The following is an 11,360-nucleotide window of genomic DNA, read 5'->3' on the forward strand; positions in this document are numbered from 1 at the left end:
GACGAGAAGAATCTCACTTTTGATGTTTTGCATAAGTAAAATGCTAAGGAAGAGTTTTACAGCTACAATAATGTCATCTCATAAGCAAAATGCAAAGGAATAGTTGGCATCTAACATCACAAGGGAGTTTGTTCTCTGACAAAAGTAAAAAGATGGGTTCTCTCAGATGATAATCTCTGGGGACAAATCAAGTCCTACAATGTAGAGCTTGATGTCTAATTTGAAAAAAAAAACTCTCTCAGTCTTTTGTTGCCATCATTGTATCTTGGACTTTTGCACTAGCTTTTTTGCCTCTCTTATGGCTGAGCTGGCAGCATGCAGCACTATCTTCTTAAGCTACAATGCAGTGAGAAGAAAAGTAAATAGAGAGTGTTAAACATAAAAAACGAAATATACTCTTTTTAGCTTCAAGAGGGACCGTCTCAACCATGATTCATAACATTCAGATATAAATGAAAATAGTTTCAAAAGGTACCTCTAGTTTATCTTCGTTGGATCTGTGATCTTTTGGTAGTCTCCTGAACTCCTCTGTTAGCCTAAGACATTCCTCTACGCTTTCAGGGGCAACAAAATCTAGTGCCACCTTTATGCATGACTGTTAAACAGTTGAGGATCAGTAACATTTCAAATGCCCAACTGTTGAAACTAAATTTACTTGACTCATAGAAGGAGGGACTGTTAACCAGTTGGTTACCTGTATGTTCCTCACTTGGTGAGGACAACCTGCAGGGATAAAGACAGCTTCACCGAGGTGTTGCACAAAGGTCCATGGTTCTATATCTACAAAATAAAAAAAATATCATATATCAACCATTCACCATAGCAAAGAAGGTAGTAGATGCACATGTTTTTTAGTCCAAACCAGAATCTTACCGAACTCCTCCTTGAGCTGTTTCTTCTGTCTTTCATTCAAGAACATACTCTGGTCATGAATTGGGTGTGACACCTGAAATTAAACAAAAGCATAAATTCCAGAATTTCTCTCACAGCACTAATCATTTACAAGTGATGATACTTACAGATTTCACAGGTTCGTTGTAGAGGTGACGAAACTCATGCTTGTGCCTTTTCAAATACTCAACAAGTTTTGGAACATCCTCTCTTCGAAAGATGTCCCACACAGCACCACCGTGCACAGCCTTTGAACTCTCATTTGTTTCTTTTGGAGCATCTAGCTTCTGCTCTTGTATTGATTCCGCACTTGTACTGACGACAGGCCGTGGGGGCCTATCTTCTTCATCCCACGGGGGAGTTGAAGGAAGTGTTGGCATCATCTCAGTTTCCTTTGTTGGCATCTTTAGTTCATTCTCCACGGATGAATCAGCTTCTCTTTGACTTGGAGATAATCTCCCTGTCTTCAAACAGACGTTATCATGATTCTCGTCAGCAATTGATTCATATTTCACTGTTACATTCTCCTGAGTTATCAAACCCACATCCACCTTTGGATCATGACCTGACTCCATAGCACCAGTGCAAGAATACAAACTAGAAGATCCTTCCATAGGATCATCAGCTCTTTCAACTTTAGTACATTCACCTGAAACATAAGCCTTCAGAAATGCATCTAAGATAATACAATATGACTGGAAGGAACTTATTGCAATACCTTTTTGTGATCTGGACGGTCCAGCAATGCTGTTTGATGGTTCTTCTTTAGATGCCTTGTCCTTCAAGCTCTGTTCCCCCAAAAGACCATTGCAATTCTTTAAATCTTCCTCATTCTCAATCAAGATTATTTCATCTTTATCTACTTCTCCCAGTGACTTGTTTTCCTGTTGTTTACGCAATTGTGCTTTTGCATATCTTCTCTGTTCTAATTTTATCCTTTGGTATTGTCTGGGAGTTAAATCCACTTTAGTTGTGTGTGTCAGCACATTGACCTAACTCACCAAAAGTGAGTTTCAATTATCAGTTAGTACAAATCATTGTTTATTAAGAAAAGTTGGTGCACATACCGCGTCAGAAACATCACAATGTAGCTTTGTCACAGAGTCTCCTCTATTAAGCTCCTCATGGAAACCATAAGCAATGTACGTCTTTGGTCCAAGATCTGGCTTCAAGGATCCATCTGGAAGTCTTGTAGCAAGATTCAAGATACCAGACTCTGGATCAGTGTAATCAAAGAAAGGCAACGCAGACATGAACTCATCATTATGCCTCGGAAGCCGCTCTTCAAACAAAGCTGATGGAGGCCAATCCTTCAGTTTCAACATCTCTGGCCAACCGTTGCAATGCATTCTCCCTTTTAAGTAGCCATCGAAAAACTGATGAATGTTTATCTCAACCTCACACCAGTCCAAGCAGTCCACAGCCTTCACAGCTTTTGCCTCACCTTTGCAATTAGCCTTAGGATCCATTTCTCTACACGCCCTCCACATAACCATTGGCTCCCAGCTTAGTCCTGATGTCTTCTCCAGAACGTTTCTGACTATAACAGGCTCTGCCTTTATCCAATGCGACTGGAAATGAGCATTGTCGTCTTCGGCTAGATCAAGAGCGTTTGGGGAGTATAAGAAGTTATCATGACCGTTCTTCCTAGAAGCAGCTTGCCTTCTAGAACTGGCAGTGCATGAGGAACATTCATGAGCAAAATCCACATCTTGTGGTTTAGTCTGTAGAGTAAGTTCCTCTGCATCGGTTATCAGTTTTTGGACCAAATCACGTTTGCGCAAACGTCTCAACTCCAGTGTTGAGGTACCACAACCACCACGTTCCTTTGGTGGGCAGGGAATGGTACCGTCGGAGTTAGAGAAACTCTCGCCATCTCTCAGTTCCTTGCAGCAAGAGAGACATATGTCGGAAGAACAATTTGGGTTCTGACAGCTTCTGAGAAAATTGGCAATGGATGTGCTGCAGAGGTCACTGTAGTACAAGAGTGAAAGATTGTAAGCAAACAGAGGTAACACAGAGTAACATATAAAAAAAATCAAAGAAAAATGCAATTCAAAGAAACATATACAAAATGGGGTTTTCCATGGCTAATTCTTTATTTACTTCTTGGAGAAACATAACTTATAAACATCTTTATTTTTTCTAGAAGGTATAAACAATTTTTTAAGTTACTTTTTACCTTTTTAAGTAAATTTAAATAGTGTCGACAAAAGAAGTATAAAATTTAAATGGAACACAAAATGACAAGAGTATCTTATATGGCCATCAACAACATGATGATATATATTCTTTGTTCCAACCAATTACACACATAATATTGAAAATAATATAAACCAGTGATGTATTAAATGTGAAAAGAGTTTCTCAGATGACTTTCATATTTTTTCACTTTTTCCATTTATTTTCATAAAAAACTCTCGTAAAAGTTCACTAAATAGGTTGTCTTATAGCATGATTAACCTGAGTTCTTAATTTGGGGTTCTTAATTCATGATTTGACACTTTTTTGTTTTGTTTTGTTTTTTTACACTTTTCGGTTAAGAACCGGCTCTTAGAGCATGATTATTGCGGAGTTCTTAAGATGGTGTTCTTAGCGGAATATAAGAACCCGTCTCTTAATTTTTAACTAAAAAACTAAGAACCGGCTCTCAAATAAGAGTTTTAAAAAGCGGTTCTTAGCTTTTTTAGTTAAAAGTTAAGAGACGGGTTCTTATATCTCTTATTTAAGAGCCGGTTCTTAGTTTTTTAGTTAAAACCTAAGAAACGGTTCTTGACCGAAGCTAAAAACCCGAATTAATCATGGTCTTAATACCCACAAGAACAACTATTACGATGATTTTCTCAAATGAACTAATGAGGTGCAAACTAAATTGAATAAAGAAGTGCCTTGGTCCAATGATTAAAGGTTTATAAAGCTTTGCACAATATATGTAGGCTAGGACCATCTGCATCAGAGGGTTTTGGGAAGGGTTTTTATCCAAAAAATAGTGGTGGACTCACAGAAACACAAAAAATCGGTAAAAAAAGTCCAGGCTAAGGATCGACTATTGTTGGAGTTTAGGACTGTTCGCGCGCTCCACTGACACGTGGTGGCCCGTGATTGGTGCATTTTTTAATTTTTTTTAATCAGAAAAGAAAAAAAAATTTAAGATACCCATTAAGGGTTTTATGGGATAAAAATGTTCTATGGCTTAAAAAGTTCTCGATTAAATTTGGACTTCAATGCCCAATAATTGCACTTCTCATAAAATAGTAGATGTAAAAGCGCTTCAACGAGGAGATTTTCATCTGGATGACTAATACATCAAAACAATACAACTAACAACACTTTATTGAGTGGGTATCCCAGAATAGCTCACTTAAAAGAATTTCAAACGATGAAGTTTTTAACTACTTGAAATATTTATTCAAGTTATTTTTTCATCTATTAATTAATTTACCAATAGAGCTGCTCTAAAACTTATTGGATGCATAGAGTAACCTATCCATTGTCGGTGTTGTAATGTAGAAACATCTATCACAATTTCTAGTGTGGAATTGTTTTTAAATAATTAATTATATACCGGAGAATGGTGTAATGGTTATATGGTTTAAATTGGATAATAAACCACATAAACCTGGAATTGATAAAAAAAAACCATATTTTCAGCAGGTTGGGTGTTCATTTCCAAATCCCTTTATTGCTTCCTCAAAACCTCCACACACCATGAGTCTTGTCTTTCTCAGCTCTCCCTTGTCAGGGCATGATCACTCAGACGCCAACCACACAAAAGGCATCGGAAGGCGTGAGTGGAAGAAGTCTCGTGTTGTCATCCTCCATGTTGACATCCCCGGAGTTGATGAGATCGCCGGGGCAAGCAAACCACAATTGGTCTATTTTGTGACTTGCAATGTCAAACCCACTAAACTAACAAACATGGGTCGTCCACGCATCCTTGAATAGATGTTGTTCACGGTTTCGTGGAATTGTTGTTCGTTATAGGACTAAGTGTAGAGTATAATCCATAGTGGATGTTGTAGATGTAAAACAATTTGTGGTATATCTAAGAGTTGTGGACCAATTAAAAAAAAAAAAACAAAGCAAAGAAAGAGTAAAATCTTGACTTAAGTGGGGGTCCTAACCCCCCGGGGTTTTCATTTAAATTATGCCTAATTTTTATGGTTGGAGTAACACAACCAATTGTTTAAACTAAAGCAAATTTGTTTCAAAAAGCATGAACGGATGAATGAACCTAATTGATAATTATGCAAACATCTCCCTGCCCCCATTGCCCCATCAGTAATCACCTACAAGAGATGAAGCTAACCCCAAATATACCCAACAGCAAGGTGCAGAACCCTTAATTATAGAATCTTATGAAAACTATACAATAAAAGCTCAAATGAAACTACTTGATAAGATCATTATCTCATCAAACCATCTAAGTTAAGTTTACACTACATTCCTTCCATTGATTTAACAAATTAGAATGCAATCACATCTACTCGTGAAATTGGTGATAATTAGAATCTCTCCCACCTCCCTATTTGTCTATTTGCAAAGCATTCAAGAAACAGAATGGGAAACGTTTGTTTTCCCAAGAAAGAAATATCATTATCATTATTATCAAACAAGCAATGAGAAGAAGAACACAAAGAAGAAGCAAAGATGGTCCGCGAGCTTTGAAAAACTGACCAGTATATGCGTACACTTGGATGAACCTCGCACTTAGCAACATCAGATTCTGTCACAGGCACTCCTAGAAACAAAACAGGTTTTTTTCCCTGAGTCGAAAAATAGAAACAAAGAAGAGGACAGCACAAGTGAGCATACATACATACCTCTAATCGCTGTTTCAATCTCTAGTTCACGGCTCTGTTCAGCATAAATAGCCCTGAGAACCGGAAGGACTTTAAGTAATAGGTACTGCAACTGCTTGAGCTTCACATTCTCATCCTTTTCACTTCGTATCTGAGATTCAGAAACAAATCAAAATGAAGTAAACATTTCATTCACATTTGAAAACAAAAAGAATCTCAAAGGCTCCTCCTTTACCTTGACAGCCAAAGGCTCTCGCAGACAAGCTCTGCAGTTGCAATTCCCCATACAGAAAGGACAAGCAGCTTTAACTCCTTCGGGTGTTCTCTCTGGATACCTTTTATAGAGAGAATTAAAAATTACAATTACAGATTCAACTTCTCATCACACTGTAAAGTAAAATACTTTTACCATCTAGTGATGCAGTCCTTGCAGTAGCGCTTATTGATACATATTGAACAGAAGACAAGATCGCTCTTGCTACTCATCATGATCTTACACTGATGACAAGTCAAACCAGCATACTTTCTCGTTCCTTCAGACTCATCCTGCAAAATAAAAGAAACAAAAGTATTCAACATTTCCCTCTTTTTCAAAATCCCAAAGCAAAAAAACTTCCCTAAATTAGAATTAAAAAAAAAAAAAACATTACAGAAACAAAAGAACAAACCTTGTCGGGAGAAGAAGACATGTCTCTTCCTCTTCTTCTTCCCTCAGAACTCGAAGATCCTCTTCTGCTCAGGACATTCTCATCTTCCTTCTTCCTCGTCTTACGTCGCTTGTCAGAAGATCTCGGGGGATCTTCCTCTGACCTAATCCGCTTACCCTTCCTTTCCTCCATACTCTCTCTCTCTCTCTCTCTCGCCGCCTTAGCTTGGGGACAAAGGCGTTGCTGGTAATAAAATTTAGTGAAGTGGCAAACAACAACAATCCCCAGGTTAATGTCTTATTATAGGGATCATCATCGTTACGATTCCTTTAATAAATTAAATTTTCGTTTCTTTTTCTGACTTTTATGTAACTTTTACGCAACTAATTTAGTATTGAGATTTTTGCTAAAACAAAAAAAGAAACAAAAAAAAACTTTATTGTCCATTTGTCACGCATATTTTTTTTTGATACTTTTAAATCTTTTGAAAAGTTCCTATAAGATAATTAAAAAAAAAAAGGACCCAAAATCTGGGAAATTATTCATTATGGTAAGACAATGTATGTATATTATTAGAGACTATATATGAAAAAAAAAATATTATTTATTTTTTTGCTAAGAAAAAAATATGCGTGCATGTCGAATATAATGCCACCTAATTACATACTTTTCTTTTGGTAATCAATTACATAGTTGTTTACAAAACCTAGAATACAAAATCTACCAAATTGAGTAATAAATTAAAAACATAGAGTATACAATACAATATATGGTTTTCTACGCTCTGAAATCCGGCATATCACTTTTTCTAAAGTTTATCCACCAATCAATCTACGGTTAATGATATAAAAGATTAACCAGAATTTCCTTAAACTATAAAGCATGTTGTCTATATATAATCTACGTCTTCATTTTTTTTGTAACCGTATTCTACGTCTTCATCCTTACCTTTTTTTTTTGTATTTTCATTTCTTATCTCGGTGATAGAATATATATTATGCCTAGTTTATTGACAAATTTCTCAGTCAAAAAAAAAATTTATTGACAAATTTCTCGTAAATTTTATAAATTGGTTACTAAACATTCAAAAAAAAAATCTGCAAATGAAGTTTTTTTTGCTTCTGATGATATGAAAATTAAATAGAGAAAGACAAAAAATAAACGACCAAAAATATAGAACATATCTGGTCAAATATTCTACAATAGGAATGAAGATAAAAATGATAAATCTGAAGAAATCGTGAATCGGTGAGACAAAAGTTATAGATTTTTTACCAACGAGAGAATGACGGTGAAAAGGTTTATGAGACTTCAGATGAGACGATGGGGTGACAAAGAACATGCAACGTCCGAGAAGAAAGACAAAATACTGGCAATAATAACGAATTAGTAATCGCTAGATTTAAAGATGAGAATTATCGAAGATAAAACTGATTAAACCAAAAATATATATATTACATTTGTGTGGAAGTGAATCAATACAATATAAAAGGAATGAAATATTTTTTTATTTAGATACCAAATATTATGGTTTAAATTAGGAAATCAAAATTGAATTATAAGAAAATATTATATACCAAATTGACTATTTAATGTTGGTTTTATGACAATAGACAATAAAACTATTTTTTTTGTTTTTATTTTGAAAAAAAAAGTCAATGAATTGGAAGAAATATTAGGAGCGAGATTTACAAAAAAGTTAGTTAATATTTCCAGTGTTCATATTTGATTATATTCATATTCTACTTATATATCATATTTATTATACTTATTTTAAATTTATGTATTAAAATTTAATATATAAAAATAAATTTATAAACCAGATTCGACCTGATCAAACCATATTAAACCGATTGAGCTTCCAGTACAAATTTTAAAACATTGTTTCTTATACTCTCCAATTCTTAATTTATTTTTACTCACTTTCAGTTAATATAAAGAAAAGAAAAGGTGAAAAACTATCAAATTTATATCTGACAAATTTTCGGTGGGCTGCTTCTGATGAAGAGATAAAAAGGTGAAACTTTGTACATAATTGAGCCCACAAATAATAATGGGTCACACACCAATCATTTGCCTGTGATCTAAACCCATTTTGTTAAATAATGTACAACGTTGTTGGGTTTTGGTGTTGAAGATAAGTTGTGAAATAATATTATCCGGGAATGGTTAAAGAATAGAGGCCAAGCTTTTAGAGGTAATTTGAACACACTTGTTTACAACTGTACTTATAGCAGAGCATCGCCAGGCTGTTTCTCGAGGCTCCACAAGCATTGATAAGCTTTTTAAAACAAACCCGTTGAGAGTCTTTTTTGTTAGCACCACCACTGTGTCCTGGAGTTTTGTTGCATTAGACTTTGTGCTTCTTTTATGGCTGAACTAGCAGCATGCAGAACTATTTTCTGAATCTACAAATGCAGTGCCAAGAGAGGTCAACATTAGGTGTATCTACCTTCAAAAATGACGATCAGATATAATGAAAGTACCTCTAATTTATCTTTGCTGAATTTGTGGTCTTTTGGTAATCTCTTGCACTCTTGTGTCAGCCTAATGCATTCTTCTACGCTTTCAGGAGAGATAAAACCTAGTGCCACCTTTATGCATGACTGTAAACAGTTTCAAATTTAGGATCAGTGAAAGGGCAAAGAGTAAACAGTGAAAGGGCAAAGAGGGATGCAGACCCTTGTGAATAAAAATAGTTTTTAATCAGGTACTTACCTGTCTGTTCCTCACTTGGTGAGGACAACATGCAGGGATAAAAACAGCTTCACCGAGGTGTTGCTCAAATGTCCATGGTTCTATATCTGCAAATCAAAAAAAAAAAAAATCATATATCAACCATTCACCATAGCAAAGGTTCTAGTCTAAACCAGAATCTTACCGTAGTCCTTCTTCAGCTGTTTCTTCTGACTTTCACTCAAGAACTTAGTCTGGTCAATAATTGGGTGATCCACCTGCAATGAAACACACAACAATAAATTCTAAATTTCATAACACACATCCATGATTATATTCAATGCTAATCATTTTACATGTGTATGATGATACATACATATTTTACGGGCTGGTTATTGATGTGACGGAACTCATGTTTGTGCCTTTTCAAATACTCAATAAGTTTTGGAACATCCTCTCATCGAAAGATGTCCCACACAGCACCACCATGCACAGCCTTTGAACTCTCACTGGCATTGCCTTTAGTTTCTGCTCTTGTGGGGGCCTATCTTCTTCATCCCAAAGGGGAGTTGAAGGAAGTGTTGGCATCATTAGTCCATTCTCTACCGTGGGACCATCCTCACTTCGGTACTCTGGAGATAATCTCTCTGTCTTCAAACATATGTCGTCATAATTATCACCTGCCTCTCGATTATGATCTGACTCCATACCAGTAAGGATCAGCTCTTTCAAAGTTAGTACAGTCACCTGAAATTTTGAGCAATCTTTCTTCAGTAATATGTGTCTCTTATGAACAAATATGAGATACAGCTCTTCTTGCAATACCTTTTGAAAAAAATATTCCATCACCTTCTTGTGAGCCGGACGGTCTCGAACTGATATCTGATGGTTCTTCGTTAGCTCCCTTGTCATTTAAACTCTCTTCTCCTACAAGACCATCGCATTTCTCCAAAGCTTTCCCCATTGTCACGTTCACTGGCTTCTGTCCGCTGACCAGCGTATTGTTTGCGTAACTGTGCTTTTGCATAGTTTTTCTGTTCTCTTTTTATCCTTTGCTACTGCCTGGGAGATATATCCACTTCAGCTGTGTGCGTCAGCACATGGGACCTAACTCACCACATTAGAAGCTCAGTTTCAGTATGATAACTCCTTAATCAGAAAGAACATATCTACAAAGAATTGAGAGAAGAATGTGTGCACGTACTGAATCAGTAGTATCCCAATGCAATTTTGTCACTGAATCTCCTCTATTAAGCTTAAATCTTTCGCGAAGTCTTGCTGTAAGGTTCAAGATACCAGACTCTGGATCAGTGTAATCAAAGAAAGGCAACGCAGAAATAAACTCGTTGGAAGGCGCTCTTCAAATGAAGATGATGGAGGCCAATCTTTCAGTTTCAACATCTCTGGCCAACCATTGCAATGCATTCTCCCTTTTAAGTAGCCATCAAAAAACTGATGAATGTTTATTTCAACCTACAAGAGAAAAGGGAATGGTAATGAGTTTACGTCTTAAGAAAGCAAATACATATAGAATCTGGTTGACTAACCTCAAGCCAGTCCAAGCAAATCCATAGCCCTCACGCTTTTTGCCTCTTCTTTGAATTCATTTCCCTCCACATAACCATTGGTTCCCAACTTAGTCCAGATGTCTTCTCCAGAACGTTTCTGACTATAACAGGTTCCAATGCGACTGAAAATGAGCAATATCGTCTTCAGCTGAATCAACAGCATTTGGCGAGTATAAGAAGTTACCATGACCATTCTTCCTAGAAGCCGCCTCCCACGTCCGGTGGATTAAACTGTAGAGTAAGTTCCTCTGCATTGGTTAGCAGTTTTTCACATTTGAGCAAACGTCTCAACTCCAGTGTAGAAGTACCACAACCACCAAGCTCTGTTGGAGGGCATGGAATGGTACTGTCAGTTCCTTTAATTTCCTGCCCCTTGTCCATTTTTCTTCCCATCACTCTCTGGATCGTGGAAGCCCTCTCTCAGTTCCTTGCAGCAAGAAAGACATATCTGGGTCCTGACAGCTTCTGTGTGATGAAACTGCGGCAGAGATCACTGTCGTACAGGGATGAAGAGGTTTGTAAACAGACAAGGTACTTGTTTCAAACTTCTTAAGACACTTGCAATACTTTTTACCATCTATCGATGCAGTCATAGCAATAGCGCTTCTTGATGCATTTTGAACACAAGACAAAGATCACTCTTACTACTCATAGAGACCTTACACTGATGACAAGTCGAACCCACATACTTTCTTCCTCCATCAGAGTCATCCTCCTGCAAGAAAGAAACAAAGTGTTTCACATTTCCATCTTTTTCAAAATCCATTTCCCACAAA

The 11,360-nt window shown here is 36.5% G+C and overlaps 1 protein-coding gene and 1 pseudogene across 1 annotated transcript; both read right to left on the bottom strand.

Annotated features, from left to right (window-relative positions):
- Nucleotides 1-4: 4 nt before the first annotated feature.
- On the bottom strand, nucleotides 5-6,639 carry LOC106365732 (lysine-specific demethylase JMJ25). The gene is made up of 12 exons (XM_048769530.1): nucleotides 6,362-6,639; nucleotides 6,103-6,239; nucleotides 5,929-6,028; nucleotides 5,715-5,844; nucleotides 5,569-5,632; nucleotides 1,959-2,865; nucleotides 1,610-1,883; nucleotides 1,020-1,540; nucleotides 874-946; nucleotides 695-780; nucleotides 476-595; nucleotides 5-336 (listed from the first exon to the last, which is right to left on the bottom strand). Exons 1-12 carry the CDS (start codon nucleotides 6,530-6,532, stop codon nucleotides 256-258), a joined length of 2,664 nt encoding a protein of 887 aa, XP_048625487.1. The 5' UTR covers nucleotides 6,533-6,639; the 3' UTR covers nucleotides 5-255.
- Nucleotides 6,640-7,736: 1,097 nt separating this feature from the next.
- LOC125593358 lies at nucleotides 7,737-10,965 on the bottom strand (annotated as a pseudogene).
- Nucleotides 10,966-11,360: the final 395 nt, after the last annotated feature.

The sequence above is a fragment of the Brassica napus genome, chromosome C9 (genome assembly GCF_020379485.1).
Source record: "Brassica napus cultivar Da-Ae chromosome C9, Da-Ae, whole genome shotgun sequence".
NCBI classification, from domain to species: domain Eukaryota; kingdom Viridiplantae; phylum Streptophyta; class Magnoliopsida; order Brassicales; family Brassicaceae; genus Brassica; species Brassica napus.

Excerpts from the sequence above, each read along its gene's own strand:
- LOC106365732 (XM_048769530.1), bottom strand. The coding sequence starts at position 6,532 with ATGGAGGAAAGGAAGGGTAAGCGGATTAGGTCAGAGGAAGATCCCCCG. Across the intron at positions 6,240-6,361 it reads TGTCTTCTTCTCCCGACAAG|GATGAGTCTGAAGGAACGAG; the intron begins GTTTGTTCTTTT and ends TTTATTTTGCAG. Across the intron at positions 6,029-6,102 it reads AAGGACTGCATCACTAGATG|GTATCCAGAGAGAACACCCG; the intron begins GTAAAAGTATTT and ends TCTCTATAAAAG.